General features: G+C 34.8%; 2 protein-coding genes across 3 annotated transcripts; one reads left to right on the top strand and one right to left on the bottom strand.

Annotated features, from left to right (window-relative positions):
* The first annotated feature begins 867 nt into the window (after positions 1 to 867).
* On the top strand, positions 868 to 4854 carry LOC131162169 (lysine histidine transporter-like 8). The gene is made up of 5 exons (XM_058118364.1): positions 868 to 1490; positions 2333 to 2466; positions 2666 to 3093; positions 3888 to 4019; positions 4242 to 4854. The coding sequence occupies exons 1-5, from the start codon at positions 922 to 924 to the stop codon at positions 4728 to 4730; spliced, it is 1752 nt and encodes a 583-aa protein (XP_057974347.1). The 5' UTR covers positions 868 to 921; the 3' UTR covers positions 4731 to 4854.
* On the bottom strand, positions 4829 to 15415 carry LOC131162170 (uncharacterized). Of its 2 annotated transcripts, XM_058118366.1 has the most exons (3): positions 14986 to 15407; positions 12539 to 12622; positions 4829 to 5262 (listed from the first exon to the last, which is right to left on the bottom strand). In XM_058118366.1, the coding sequence occupies exons 1-3, from the start codon at positions 15273 to 15275 to the stop codon at positions 5055 to 5057; spliced, it is 582 nt and encodes a 193-aa protein (XP_057974349.1). In that variant the 5' UTR covers positions 15276 to 15407; the 3' UTR covers positions 4829 to 5054. The 2 variants fall into 2 exon arrangements, with proteins under 2 accessions (XP_057974349.1, XP_057974350.1); XM_058118367.1 differs by lacking the exon at positions 12539 to 12622 and having other exon boundaries at positions 14986 to 15415.
* Between the last annotated feature and the right edge of the window lie 673 nt (positions 15416 to 16088).

The following is a 16088-nucleotide window of genomic DNA, read 5'->3' as shown; positions in this document are numbered from 1 at the left end:
TTACAATAGCTACTAATGTAATATTTTGTTAACTTAAATATGTACCACAAATAAGTGAGACTAGGAGGCCTAGCAAGGAAATCGCTCCGTTGATCCATGAATAAAGAAATTATTAGGTAGACTGAGCCTATCATATCACTGTAAAGTAATCCAATTAAATGACAACTCTTAGGTACACCATATAAGTAGATCTTAATTATTATTTCTTCCCATAATTAATTTTTGTTTTCTTAATTTCTTATTTAGGAAATAAATGGATCCTTTTGTCTTTTATGTATTTCAATTTATACATTTTTTTTTTCAAAAAATAACATTGAAATTTGAAAAATAAAATAAAATAAAATTTGAAACAAAACATGATCTTGTTTGTTTGAAGAAAGAGAAAAAATAAATTATTTGTTAGAATTGATGTAAAATTAAAAGTATATATTTACTTCAAAAAAAAAAGTATAAATTTGATATATAAGTATATTAGAAAAGTTTTTTTTAACTCTTTATAATGTGTCTTATGATTTATTTGGTAAATCATTATAGATGTCTCAATTTGCTTGGTGTATTTAAGAGTTGTCGTCATTTAATTGAATTAGTCTATAAATGATGCCACCTATTAATTTCTCTAATGCATATAAAAAGGTTTTTTTTTTTTAACCTTTCTCATTTAACTTTATTTTTTATATATATGTATATAAAATAAAATTATAGCTATAACTAGGACACTACTCTCTATCTTGATTGGAACTCTATATTTTACTTTTTAACTAATATTTTTGTGTCTACTCTTGATTTGATATATATATATATATATATATATATATGTATATTTCATCCGGACATAAATTGATTCTGCGTCGACGACTGATCTCCAAAAAGAGACACTGATAGTCGATTGCTCTTTTGTATCGTCAATTGAGGGAGAGAGAGATGGAAGAGACGGTGGTAGAAGCTAAACGAAGCCCAGGGAGTAGCGGCGGAAAGCCGGCCTTCATGCTATCAGCGCCACCGTTTCAACAATCTCCGCCGTCGTCGTTGGTTCGGTCGCCGCTGATTCAAGAGCAGCAGCCCCCGGGGAGTAGCAGCGGAAAGCCGGCCTTCATGATATCAGCGCCACCGTTTCAACAATCTCCGCCGTCGTCGTTGGTTCGGTCGCCGCTGATTCAAGAGCAGCAGCCCAACAGTAGTACTAGTACTAGGCCGAAAACCCCTTTAGCTAGAAGCCCATTAGTTGGCCGTTTGAGCATGATGATGACGATGAGTAGTAGTGGCGGCTGTAGTACGCCGCTGGGGAGCCCGGGGATGAAGAGGGCAGCGGCGAGCGTGAGAGGGTATCTGGAGGAAATAGGGCACCTGACGAGGGTTGACCCGCAGGAAGCTTGGCTCCCCATCACCCAGTCCCGCCGCGGGAACGCCTACTACTCCGCCTTCCACACCCTTTCCTCCGGCATCGGATTTCAAGGCCTCTTCCTTCCCCTCGCTCTCCCTCCGCTCGGTTGGTACGTGGTGGTATCTGGTTAGACACATACGCTTTAATATGAATAAAAATTAGAATAAAATAAAATAAAAAATTTAAGGATGATTAATATGTACATTTCATCTTCATATAACCAAAGAAGCTTTTCCGCTTGAGATAATAACTTGATATTTAAGTAAAAAAATGTTAATAGTCCGTGTTCGAAAGAAAATTTGAATAAGAGTTTTCTCCCTCCTCTTCTGTATCTATTATATTTCTTAAATTATATATTCATTAAAGAAAAGTTTTAATGAATGTAGGATCAATTTGACATATGTCTAACTTTTAAAATTCAAGCATGCAGATATATGGAAGGAGGAGTTTTTTTGTATAATTTTCTTGTTTAAAGCATCACGAACACCATCGTTTTAAAAAAATTTTAAAAAAAAATCATAACTAATATACATATTATCTCACACAATCTTATGAGTAGATAGTGTAAATCTTGCATATTGGTATTCACCATTCAAACCATTGAATCTCAAGAAATAATTATAGAAAGTGAGTTATTTTGACTATATATACAATCGGCGTGTGTTTTGGATACTCTAAAAATAAACAATTTGAGAATGTAATAAGATACTATTTGAAAGCATGAATTTTAAATTTAAAATTTAAATTTATGTGAGGTTGAATAAAATTTAATAAAATTTTACATTTTATTTTGTACAAATTTATATAAATTTAAATCCAAATCTCAAAAATATATACTCCCAAAATAAAAGTATATGAATCTATACTTCCTAGTTAATGTGTGGATTAAAATTAATGGTATAAAAAATTGATGAAATTATATATATTGATTTATTTATTACGTGTATGCAGGAGGTGGGGGATCATATGTCTATTAATGGCGTTTGTGTGGCAGCTATACACTCTATGGCTGCTGATCCAACTCCACGAATCCCTGCCCGGAACCCGCTACAGCCGTTACCTCCATCTGTCCATGGCCGCATTTGGTAATTATTAATTCAAGAACTAATATTCAACTATAATGAATACAATTAACTCTAATCTATATAGTAATCTACGTGCTTTAATTAATTATAACCTTAATAATGTTACATAGTGTACGTGAGCCGTGTTAGTTGAAATTAATTTTTTTCTTAAATTTTGCAACGTATATATATATATATATATATATATATATATATATAGGAGAAAAGCTGGGGAAGCTCTTTGCCCTGTTCCCGATCATGTACCTCTCCGGCGGCACCTGCGTGACCCTCATCATGATCGGAGGCGGGACCATGAAGATATTTTTTCATATCGTCTGTGGGCCCGAGCGCGACGCCGACCCGCTGACCACGACGGAGTGGTACCTTGTGTTCGCCTGCTCCGCCGTCGTCCTGGCTCAGCTGCCCAACCTGAACTCCATCGCCGGAGTTTCCTTGATCGGCGCAATCACGGCCGTCGCCTACTGTACACTCATTTGGGCGGTGTCCGTAGCCAAAGGTAGGCCCGCCGGCGTGTCCTACGGCCCACCGGAGTCCCAGTCCGATGCTGCTAGGCTCTGCGGCGTTCTGAATGGGCTTGGGATAATTGCGTTTGCTTTCAGAGGCCACAATCTTGTGCTGGAAATTCAGGTGGATGTTGCAACTCTCGTGATGAAATTAAATTAGGATTACTTTTTTGTTTTTTGAAGTTTGGTTTGAGGAATTTTAAGAATTTTAAACATGTGAATGAAGAATTTAAGGTCTCTTTAGTTGTTTTGAAAAACATTTTTTTACTTTTTTATTTAAAAAATTGTAAAAACATTGTCTTTTTTATAAAATTAATGAGCTTTTATATGAAAATATTGGAATTTACAAATATTTAAAAGTTAGAAATTATATTTGTAGTTATTTAAAAGTTAAACTAAAAGCAAATTTCTACTACTAAACAAGCTCTTATGTTTTGTTAATATTGCAAATTCCATTCAACATGTTGAGTATTAAAAATTTCTTGGTAAATTAAAAATATGTAATGAAAAAAAAATATGTTCTCTAAAAAGGATCAGGATCGATCGCTCTAATCCAATGAAATTAATTTAAGTAGTCTTTTAGTCCACAACTCACATGAAACCACTACTTGAAATGATTTCATTGGACCGAAGATCCTCAGAATAGGACGATCGTAATTCTCTCAAAAGATTTTCTTTTCAATAACATATTTGCATTTTACAATACCAATTTTTCATAAAATATGTATGGTATTCCAAGTACGAAATTTTGAGGCACAAAACTTCTTGAACGACACAAGGCTGATAGGTGTAAGGTGTCTTTATTTGAATGATCTTGCATAAAATGATGGGTGCTCCCAAATGTAATTTAAATTATGAAGGGCTTTATTGTCCATACAGATTTTAGGAAACCTCATCCACACATTTTGGCTAGTGCAGGGAACAATGCCTTCAACTTTAAAGCAACCATCGCGCGTTCCCATGTGGAAAGGAGTGAAGTTTGCATACCTACTCATCGCCTTCTGTCTGTTTCCCCTTGCCCTTGCCGGCTATTGGGCTTACGGAAACTTGGTAAACCCAAAAAACCGAAAACAAAAGAAAAGCTTTCCCCATTCCACTCTGTTTGGCTAAAGGGAAAACTCATAACACGAAGGGGGAAAATAGAAGAGAAGATCCACCTTGTTTGATTTAATTGTAGAGAGCAGAAAAAATCTAGAAACAAGAATCTCTCATTTATAATAGTTACCTCAATATCATATCTTTTGGTTAACACGACGCATGTTTTAATACCAGATACACTCAAACGACGGGATGTTGGATGCCCTATACAAGTACCATAGCCACGACACATCCAAGGCTCTTCTCAGTTTAACTACTCTGCTCGTGGTATTCAACAGCCTGAGTTCGTTTCAGATATATGCCATGCCAGTCTTCGACAACCTGGAGTCTAGATACACTGCCAGGAAGAACCGGCCATGCCCCTGGTGGCTCCGCACTGCCATTCGGGCCTTCTTCGGGTGCCTGGCATTCTTCATAGCAGTGGCGCTGCCCTTCCTTAGGAGCCTGGCCGGCTTGATAGGAGGGGTTGCCCTGCCGGTCACACTGGCATATCCATGTTTCATGTCGGTACTGATCAAAAAGCCCAAAAAGTACAGTGTCTCTTGGTATCTTAATTGGACCCTAGGATGGTTTGGGATGATTTTGAGCATTCTGGTGGTGATAGGAGCAGTGTGGAGTATTGTGAACCCTGGAATTGAATTACACTTTTTCAAGCCCCACTAAGGAAAAAGAAATCTCAAAAACTGCAAAATCAGAAACCCTAATGAAGCCTGCCTCATTGCCAAATCTGTGAATGGATCAAGTTTATCAGAACATGTATATGATGAATACACCACTTTGATCTGCTTATATTGAAGTAATCACATCTATGATCAGCCTCCTTTTCAGGTACAATTACATATTCAAAAATAAAAAGGAAAAAATAAGAAGAGGGAGATACCCAAGGAGAAAAAAATGGAAGAGGAAAGACCAGAAGCAGTGGTCAAGAATTCTCACAATTTACACAACAAAGTTGGGTAATCTGGAAAAGCTTTTGACTTGTTTCTTCTACATGGATAAAGGAAGAAGCATCCTTCGCTTCCTTTTCCTCGCTAGTCTTATTTGCTTCGTAATTTTCATGCATAAAAGCAAAAGCATTGTTATGCATACTAGGATCAAAGCAAGTCGCATGTGCCTGAAATATAATGAAACTGCTGAGAAAACCAGGAAGGCTAGAATGATGAGTTCCCATACTACGAAGACAACAACATCCACCCTGCATCAAAAAATTGGCAGACGCAATGAAATTACAATGCACTGATAATGAATTTTTTTACACATACATGAAATTACTCTTAGCATTTATCTTAAAAGATTAAGCAATTATAAACCAAGCTCGTTAACCGCAACAAAGGAAGAGAATTTCATAAATCGGTGTTAGAAAATCAATGTATTTTATAGTCATAGCATAAAATCATTAGAATCATATTATTCTAGTCTGTTGCAGCATCATTATAACAGTCATCCCTTTTTTTGCATTCCCGTGCAAAGGGGAAATTGTACTGTTGGAAAGCTTCTAGAAAATAATCAACGGGAAAAAAGACCCAAGCTTCTGTAGGGAGCATGGATTTCAGGCTACAAATTCGGACTTAATCTGATTTTAATGAAACTCAATACAATTTTATGCTGCACCTTGTCCAAATCCAAATCCAAACCTTGCTATTCAAAGGTCAAAAACACACTGAATGCTAGAGTAGGCTTGCATTGTGTTCTCTTGGAAAGAGAAGAGGAAGAAAAAGGAAGGAAAACATGAGAAGAAATCCTATTTTCTCATCGTTTAATACAGTGGAAAATTGAGGAACAAAAGAAAATTGATGGAAATGGGACTCCTCTCGGAATCAATCCCTCCAGAAAAAGGAAAGAAGATGGGTTGAGAACAAATTAATCATAATTTTATTTTATTCACTAAACAATAAGAGAAAAAGGAAAAGCACTTTCTTTCTTCCCTCTCTCTATTCCTTGCACCTTTTCCTCCCCTTTTCCATACCCAATGTTTCCAAAAAGCATTGGCATGCAGATGCCCACAGTGGCACCCACAATCTATCACTATAGGCAAGTACAAAAACATAAGCATCCCTACAATGCTGCTCACAGCTTAAGAAAGCTCCTTTTTTACAATGGGCAACCAGGCATCCATCCCTAGAGAACTGATAATTGAAGTGAAAATCAGTGTTGTCGCTCTTAAACAGGGTTTTATCAGGGTAAAGAGCTGCAAAATCATACATTGAAGATCCTCATGAGATGCTATTTCAAGCATTAAACTGAATACGATTAACACAATATAACAGACAGCATAAAGGACATACAAGGGAGTCGGTACATGACTGCAACACATGCTGGTCGAGGATTTTCAGTGACTTGTTTCCTGTTTTAAATAACCTCTCCAAGCCCAACCACTAACATGCAGAAAGGAGGGCATCAAATTAGTTGGGAAAGAAGTATCTCTGATTTACAAGTCCTTGTTACCTACTTAAAGAGTAGAGGTATCTTCTTCTTCTTCTTCTCTTTTATTTTTTATTTTTTTTTTGGGGGACGAGTAAAGGTGTCTTCTAAAAATGACAAATCCCATCCCACAAACTCCTAATCAACATTTTGTGCTCTATTTTCTTCTTGCCTCATAGTGGGAAACTTAAAATGTAAGGCACCAGGCAAATGAAAATGAGAGTGAACTCACCACAACCCGAGAATTGACAACAATAAAGGCACCCTAAAGGCAAAACAAAATTTCAAACTAGCTGTATAAGGTATCGGACTATTGGCTAATCTACATTAAAAATATTTTGCTTCATGTAGACATGAGTCTCCAAAAATTCCAAGCACTAGCTTTCATGGTGCATCTATAATGCATAATAGATACATTGAGATCATTAAGGATATGTATGATAAAGTAAGAATTAGCATTAGGACTGTAGGAGGAGAGTCTAGAGATTTTCCAATCACAATAGGAGTACATCAAGGTTCTATCTAGAGCCCTTGTCTTTTTGTTTTAGTGATTGATGAACTCATTAGGAATATCCAAAACAAGATCCCTTGCTAAGTGTCGTTTGCAAATGATATTGTCTTGATTGACGAAAGTAGAAGTGGAGTACTAAAGTTGAATCCAAGTTAGAATTTTGGAGAACCACTTTAGAGTAAAAGTTTTAGGATAAGTAGAAATAAGACAAAATATAAGAAATGTAGTTTCAATAATGATAGGATTATAAGAGAAAAGATTAAACTTCATAATCAAGAAATTAGTAGCACTAGTAGATTTCAGTATCTTGGATCTATTATGCAAGTGGAAGGAGAAAAGTAGAAAATGTAATACATAAAGATAGCAGAATTGATAAAATGGAGGAGTGCGTCAAGCATGTTATGTAATCCTAGAATACCCTTAAAATTAAAAGAACGTTCATAAGATGGCTATAAGGTCAGGCATGCTTTATCAGAATGTCAAGCAACTAAGAAACATGTCCAAAAAGTACAAGTTACTAAAACTCGAATGTTAAGGTGGATGAATGGTATAAAATTAAAATACAAGTTAATAAAAAAAAATACACGCAATAAGCTAGGCATAGCACTGCTCAAAGACTAGGGAAGGACAGATAGATGGTTTGGGCATTTGAAAAGCAAGCCATCAATGCCCTTGTGAGGATAAGTGAGTTATTATTTTTGATAATAAATGGGGATAGACCTAAATTAACCTGGAATGAGGTAGTAAAGAAGGACTTAATATCTCTCAGGCTAGTGGAGGACAATGCTTTCAATCGGATGAATTGGCAAAAAAGAATCATTTAACCGACCCCACCTAGTGGAACTTAAGGGTTGTTGTTGTTGTTGTTGTTTTGCATCCAAAACATATACTCTAGTTATTAGCCGAAATATGCATCCAGTACAAATAATTATGTTATGTCTGAGACTAGCCACATTATAAATCAACAATATACCTTTTCCAAGGCAACAATACATATATTATCTACCCCCAAGGATACAGCAACAAAGCCAATTCCATTTTAAGTACTTAGGCTGAGTGCATCTTATTACAAATTCAAAAGCTCCTCACCTAAAGCCACCCAACGCAATTATAGTTTTCCATTTTCTTCCCACTGAGAAACTAATGTGATTGACAAATAACAACCCGTAAGAACTTCTTGAGCACATACTTAGTATTCATGCACAAGCAATAGCAAGGACCTCAAAATTGAACCGCGCTCTCCACATCAACTATGCATAAGAACTTTATCTTCAAATAATCAATTCTTTCTGCAATTTTTAATAGCCATTAGACATAGACATGTTGCATGATGCCAATAAAGCAGCAACCAAATCCACTTTTTACTAGAACTTGTTAATGAAACTTTAAGAAGACCTCTGAGAATACCTCTATTATAATATTCTCAGAGTCAAGAACAGTAACAGATATAACTCCTTGCCTCTTACAAAACATAATAAATCCAAACTAAGAAGGTAACATCAAATCAATCTTTGTACAAAAACGTAACTTTTGCAAAATATTTTGGAATAAGAAGCTTAGGGGGTCTATGGTATCATTGTCAAAAATTAAAGAAACAAAAACCAAAAACAAAAAACAAAAATCACAAAACAAAAACTAAAAACTAGAAACCAACAATTTGTTTGGTTAACATTTATAACACTAATACAAATAAAAAATTTTAATTAAAATATGCACCTTCTCATTTTTAAATCAAAATATTTATATAAATATGATTAAAATTATAAAATTACAAATGCTACACATTAAAAAATTAATATAATAAAATTTAAATTTATTATAATTATTTTATTTAATTTTTCTACTTTCAAAATTTAATTTACAATAAAAATTTTATTGGACATGGAAATTGAAAAATAGTAAGAGTACTTAGTAATTGGCTTTATTATTATTTTTTGAAGTTTATGTATATTTTTATAATTATATTTAAATTAATATGATCATTTAATTTTGATTTTAATTTAAATGTGCATCAAATGAATAATTTAATCCAAAAAATACTATTTCCGGATATTCAAATTCCTGGCAACAAGTTGTCAAAAACAACTGCAAACCATAAAATCTGGTTTTCAATTTTTTGGCAAACAGTTGAAAATCGGCAACAGAAACAAAAAACTGACAATAGAAACAAAAATATTTTTATAATAAGTTTTTTCACTATGGAGAAACCGAAACGGAAAACAAAAAACAGCAACGATATCAAACAGGCCCTTACATACTCGTCTTACATTTTCTTGCGTCACACCCTTTGGCAAATATCAAAGATCCTAATAGTCATGGATAAACACACCCTTGGTGCATGGGTTATAGGATAAACAATTAAGAACCAATTCTCACCCAATATTTAATTGAGAGAAATTATTTCTTTAACAATCTAAATAAAAACAAAAAAAGGGTTTTAGATTAATTTAGTAAGTGTCTGCCAAAATTCCACACGTTTGAGCATTAGTATGCAACCAAGGATCAAAAAAAACACCAAATTCAACAATTTTTACCACTTGGCGATACAAATTTGAACTGATAATTTGTCAAAAATTTCAAAAATTAGACCAAGTATTTCTATTGACTATTAGCAACAACTTATTCATATACATTACCAGAACACATCAATGGTGCATAATTCACTATCTCAATGGACAAAATATATTGAATTTTCAACCAATAATATCCTATGAAGAATAAAGTCTACCGAGGTTCCATATGCTTCCTAATTTTTTGAAAATCCAACAGCAATAATGACAATGCACATCCCTTCACCAATGCAAATTAAATCCCACAATTAATACACCACCAATAAATTATCAAAGTACTTTTAGGGTAAGGAATCGAAGTTCACATCATGATTTATCTACAAATTCTTCAATTTAAGAAGGTTTATTTCCCCGCAATGTTGAAAATGAAAAAAAAAAATAAAAAAGGAAGAGTTTAGAGAGATGGGAAGAGAAACTAAAGTTTGCGCAGCTATGCCTGAGGTTATCTAAAAACTAAACGAATAAATCTTTTAATAGTAATTACACAATAAGCAGAAGGGGAAAAATCCTACTCAATGGTTGCGATAGTGATATTTTTAATTTTTAAACAAAAAAATGTTGTCACAAAGAGGACAAGATGTCCACCAAAAGGATGGGGAGAAAAATTTAAAAAGAGAATATATTAGCGAAGCAAAGCCTTCCAATCTCTTTAAAGGAGTCCTCAAAACCCACCCCCAAAAAATATTATCAAAATGAAGAATGAAAATTTCCACTTTAGGCCAAGATGAAAGAAATTCTTGTCTTTTAAAAATCCTAATAGTACACTCCAAGCAATTACACCAAATAATCACCAACAAAGCACATTTCAAAAGACGATCCCCCTCCTTATGCCTACCCCAAAAGTTGAAAACTTATGAAGAAGCAGCTCATCTAAATAAAGGAGTGTAAAGTGAAGTGATCCACTATTGTAGTGTGTTTAAATGGAGGAAACATAATTTACAAGACAAAACTCCAAAAACATCCAAACCATGAACCATTCTACCAAGTCCTTTTACCAATATAGATTGAATCCAAAATATTGAACAAGGGGCACAAGAGCATTTTGTCTCTATCTCATTCAAATTTCTCTTAACAAAAAAAGTTCCAAAATGCTTGTTAGCCAAATAAGGTTGAAACATGAGCATTATGGCAATTAGAAAGACGATACAAGCAAAGAAACAAATTAGAAAATGAAGCATCTCCTAACTAATGATCCTCCTAAAATTGAATTCTTTCCCATTACCCGTAATTTTACCCAAGGTACAAACAGAAGGCAAGCCTAAGTAATGAGATTCAAAGGGGCTCCCAAAAGTAGCATTAATCCCAATCAGAGCATCCCAACCATTTAGGACCTACATATTTACTCTGCATCACCTTATGCCAAAAGAACTTGGATTCCAAAGGAAATTGTTGAAGCCACTAACTCATTGAGGCAATGTTTTTGGACACTAGACTTCCCAGACCCAACCCCCTCTACTCTTAGCCTTGCAAGCCTTCTCCAAACTAAAAATATGCTTCTTTTTTTTCCTTATCCACTCCCGAACCACAGGAAATCCTTCATCATCCTCATTGTTGACTCTAGCTCATGGTTTTAAATAACGGTCCTTACGATGTGTAACATCTGTTATGTAACAAAATTTCAAGGCCCCGATACCGATACGGACCGCTATAGCAGTGACAGAAAAAATCACGAGCATCAAACTTCCGCTACGGGCCGCCACGCTTCCATTACAGGCTGTTCCACTCCGCAACACTGCGTTACACCACTGTTCCCTGTCTTTGACAGCCCTATATACTAAAAAATACCACATTTGTTCCTGATTTTTCTAAGTTTTGCTGCATTTCTTCCACTCCCCAAGGTTGTCCAGCTTAAATCCAGTGATCTATGGCTGCCAAAACAGAAATTTGGGCTTGAAATCGCCATTTGAAGGTGATATACAGCATTCACTTCCCTATGTCTGAAATTTTATCCATTTGGGAAGAAATTTGTTGCTGTTTGGAAGTGATTTGGGTAGATCTGACTAAGAAATCAAACTAGAAACTAGGGATTTGAGTAGATCTGGAGAGAGTTTGAGGCCTTGAGCTTTGGAGAGGGTTCAGGAGTGGGAGGCACTTCGTGTTCGTGAGTTCTTGAGTCCTGCCTTCCTGTTTGTGGGTTTGCCTACTGCCAGCACGTACAATTTATCCCAACCCACTTTTTTTTTTTTTTTTTTTTTTTTTTTGCTAAAGAAAGTTAAGCAGCTTATTAGCTTAACTAATTAATTTCCTACTTATGACTTAAGCTTAAACAATGCTTACAATTTAAGTGCTTAAGATTATGCAATGTCTATAGCTTAATTATTTCCACTTATGGTACTTAGTTACTTATACTTTTAATTGCCAATTTGCTACACTTACAGCTTAACTGATTAATTTGCTTAATGGGCCTAAATTGCCTAATCTTCAATGGCCTAAATGCTTAGTTATTGATATTTTGAATATTAGAAATTAAAAATTAAAAGTGTTAGAAAATACAAAAGAATTTGTAACTATTGAGTATTAAATACAATGAAACTACTATATATTTAGTCTTAAATTGCTTAATGGACCTAAATTGCCTAACAACTAATGTCCTAAATTTTTATGCTTGCTTAGTTATTGACTTCTTGTTAATTTGAATAGTAAATTTTGAAAATTAAATTTCTAGAAATATAAAATCATATGTAACTATTAAATGTAACTATTTCACATACTAATACTAATTAATTTCATGTGTATATAATTGTATATCGATTCATTTTATGTGTCTAATTAATTAGTTTTAATTTTCAATTACATTCCTAAATTTTTTAATCACGAAAGTAGTGGAAAGTATAAAATTATGACTTTTCCTGTAAACAGCGCACTAAAATTAATATAAAAATCATGTTAAATATTAAAAAGTGTGTGTTGGTTGAATAAAAGCAGTAAAAATTCATTCAAAATCATGTTTTAAAGTATTCCATGCTTACTCTGGAATTTTGGCATAGTCGTGCATGCATGAAAAAAATTTACGGCCACTATGACAGCTTCCCATTATGTAACATCCACTTCTCCTGCATCCCACAACATCCAACTTAAAACCATGCTCTAGCTTACTAGCAATATGCAGAAGAATACTAAACAAGGAAGTTACAATTTAAAAGGAATAGAGCAATAATGAGCTCAAATTAACATAATGAGACCTCTGAGTAAAATAAGCACCCTTTTAGATATCCAACCTAGATATTCCCTCGATATCAAATCTCGAAGGAGGCAATGCACTAAGAAAACCACCCTAAAGGAACTCCTGCATAGTTCAAGAGCCACTGCTAATTGACACAACTAGCCAACTCAGTATATTGAAGAAACCCACCCCTCATCCCTCACCCCTCACCCCTCACCCCCACCCCCTCTACATTAACGCCACAGTGCACTCTTTCCTAAATTAATATTGAACCAAAAACACTCTCAAATACTTACAAAAGTAATAGCACATATGGAAAAACTCTCTTAAGTGGTCCTCCAAAAAAATAAGGTACTGCCCACAAATTGTAGATGAGAAACAAAAATATCTCAAGAATCCATCCAATACCCTTCATGTCCCCTCATCCACAACACTAAGTAATCATCACACTCAAAACATCAACAACTAGAGTGAAAAGAAAAAGAGAGAGAGCAGCACCTTCTCTAACTCCCCTCGATGCTCTAAACTAGGACTTTGGTTCAACATTCAAAATGAAACAACACTAACAAAAAGACAAAGAACTCATTGATCCACCTTCTCCACCTACTATCAAAACCCTTCTGCTCCCAAGCTCTCTAAAAAAATAATAAATAAATAAATAATAATAATAATAATAAATAAATAAATAACCCTCCAGCAAACCCCATCATATATTCATATGCCTTCTGAAATTTTACTTAAAACACTAGCCCCTTCCAATGACAACTCCTAACATCATCCACCACCACCTCATTAGCCACTCAAGCAGCATATAAATCTTACAGTCACCAATAAAATCACCCTAAGGTGCAGTTGTAGATGCAAAACCCCTCTCAATCTATTGGAAAGCACCTTGTCCAAAATCTTATAAACACTAGTTACCAAATTAATTGGGATTATTGTTCTTAGGCACCAAAATTGTAAAATTTGAAGTTATACTCTTACTAGTTACCACTACTCCATTAACAAAGAAATTTCCAGCAACTCTCATCAAAACATCCTTGACAATATCCCACAAAGCATTAAAAAGGGCCATGGAAAAAAACCCATCAGCACCAAGTGTCCTTATCCATCTAAAACACTGCCTTCCTCACCTCATCTTCAAAAGGTCTATTTAACCACACAACCCTATCAAGAGAAAAAGGGAAGTGATTAACCCCCTCTATCATAAATTTGCCAGCATACACTTCCAAATAATGATTCTTATAGAAGCCTGTAATCTCAACTGTAATCAAACTAGGATCCTTAACTAACTCCACTGACTCTAGCTCCCAACTCCTGAACAAAACTATTATGCCTCCCGCTACTCACAGCCACACAGAAAAGCATAGTACTACAATCCCCCTTTTTCCCATCTCAAACTTTTGCCTCCAAGTAATCTATTCTCTTAAAACAACCTCAACAAACTCATTTGGTAGTACCGTAGTAGAATCTTCCAACCAGCTAACTCTTCCAGAAAATAGAAATATCTAATGTCTCAAGCAACCAATGCATTTCTCCTTAGTCAACTATGAAATCTTTATAAAGCACAGGTGGAAAATGACCTCCAACTCTGAGGTTGTTATTTCTTTAGACGAAGGAATAATCATACCTATTAATTCCTGTATTATCAATATAACATCACAGTTTAATTAGAAGATAAAAATGCTAAAACCTTCTACATGCACACTTGTGTTCCGGGGTAAAAAATGAAAACAAAGCAGTTTGTGCTAACTGCTAACCAAATGCAAGTCAAACGAGTTAGCCATAAGTTCCAAAGCATGCCTAAAGAAATTTTGAATTTTTCAATTCCAGGATTATAAGTTCATGGAGCTGTTCTTGGTGAATGGGCCTAATTAACGGTTATTATTATTATGGTTTTCCACATTATCTATTGCCATTAAATCCTACACCAATTAACGCCTGCGTAATTTCATATCTCCAGTACTCAGTTAAAAGATGTATTTTTGCCACAGAGTATTACCCTTTCAAAGTTGGAAAAACCCTATCCCTTTTGAATCCGTTACATTTCAAATATAATTCAAATTGGACGAGTTCGAGATCAGATGCATAAGCATGTCGATCTCTAACCGAATCATATTAAAAAAGCAAAACAAAGAAACATGTAAGAAAACCTTAATGAAAAAACACACGAAATGAAAGCTGCCATTGAAAAACTAAACCCTAATTAGGAGACAATTTCATATGCGTTTTTTAATTACAAAATCTAATTACCTTGAAGTGAGATTCGAAGTGGAGGAGAAGAAGGAGACGGAAGCCCAATCGTGCTTAGATCGAATCTGATATTCTCGCAGCTGGTCCGCGAGATTCGAGCGCGTGATCATGGCTGCGCCCCCCTTCTCCCTTCCTCTCCGTCTCTCTTCCTCCGCCTCTCCCTGTCTCTCTCCTTTCGCCTCTCTTTCTCTCTCTAAGCTACGAAGTCGGCAAGAATGGAGAAGACGCTGCAGAGACGAAGCCGAATCGAAGCACGAAGAGGGAGGAGACGAAGAGGAGAACGAAAGCATCAAACGTCTCCCTGGGTTGTTGCGTGGACGCTCCCACGCTCGAATATTTTCCCCTTCCTTTGGACCTCCCAGAAATTGAATTGAAAATAAGTAAATGCAAAGTTTGTGAGAAGAGAAAGCGAGAAACCTAGCCAGCCGGCTTTGACTCGGTATGCCGCATATGAGCCGTTGATATTGGAGCCGCGAACCCGAATACCCGATTTTCTTGTTATGGGCCCTGCAGCTATTACTCAATAATATTTAAAAATTAATATGATCTGAATTAAACCGAATCAAAATTTCGATTAATCCATGGATCGGTTTGATTTTGGTTATTTTTCTTAAACGTTTTTTTACTATTAGTTCGGTTTTGACATATATGTTTATGAAAGGTTGTTATCCAAATCAAATCAATATAGTATTTATTTATAATATTAGTATGGCCAAATTTTCCTTGCGCGATCTAGTTTATAATAAATAAAGTATAAATACACATATTAAATCAAAATTAAAGTAAAATATTTTTTTTTTAATTGTAATGATTTGAAAATCGATTCGAATTAGATAATCGACATAAACCATTGATTAATCAGATCATCTAATTAATTGAATGGCTCATATCACTTTTGATTCAGAAAAACGCAGAATCAAAATTATCGGTTGAGTACTACTTCTAGAAGTTCAGTTTGAATAATCGAATCATGAATGCCCTAATTGTATTATTATGAAATTATTTTAAATTTTAAATTATATTTTTGAATTTATGGGCAAAACCAGTATGTATTGAAATGAAATCATCATTTTCAATTTAATAAAGGCTCTAATGCTCCTAAG

This window comes from Malania oleifera, chromosome 8, assembly GCF_029873635.1.
Source record: "Malania oleifera isolate guangnan ecotype guangnan chromosome 8, ASM2987363v1, whole genome shotgun sequence".
Lineage (NCBI taxonomy): Eukaryota > Viridiplantae > Streptophyta > Magnoliopsida > Santalales > Ximeniaceae > Malania > Malania oleifera.
Note: the sequence above shows the minus strand (reverse complement) of the source record. Positions and strands in the feature narration are given on the sequence as shown.

Bases quoted from the DNA above. Each gene is read 5' to 3' on its own strand.
- LOC131162169 (XM_058118364.1), top strand. From the start codon at position 922: ATGGAAGAGACGGTGGTAGAAGCTAAACGAAGCCCAGGGAGTAGCGGC. The intron at 3,094-3,887 runs GTGGATGTTGCA...TGGCTAGTGCAG, and splicing joins ATCTTGTGCTGGAAATTCAG to GGAACAATGCCTTCAACTTT. The intron at 4,020-4,241 runs GTAAACCCAAAA...TTTTAATACCAG, and splicing joins ATTGGGCTTACGGAAACTTG to ATACACTCAAACGACGGGAT.
- LOC131162170 (XM_058118366.1), bottom strand. From the start codon at position 15,275: ATGCTTTCGTTCTCCTCTTCGTCTCCTCCCTCTTCGTGCTTCGATTCG. The intron at 12,623-14,985 runs GTAATTAGATTT...TGTGGGATGCAG, and splicing joins ACTTCGAATCTCACTTCAAG to GAGAAGTGGATGTTACATAA. The intron at 5,263-12,538 runs GTAAGCATGGAA...TTTTTGATGCAG, and splicing joins GACTATGCCAAAATTCCAGA to GGTGGATGTTGTTGTCTTCG.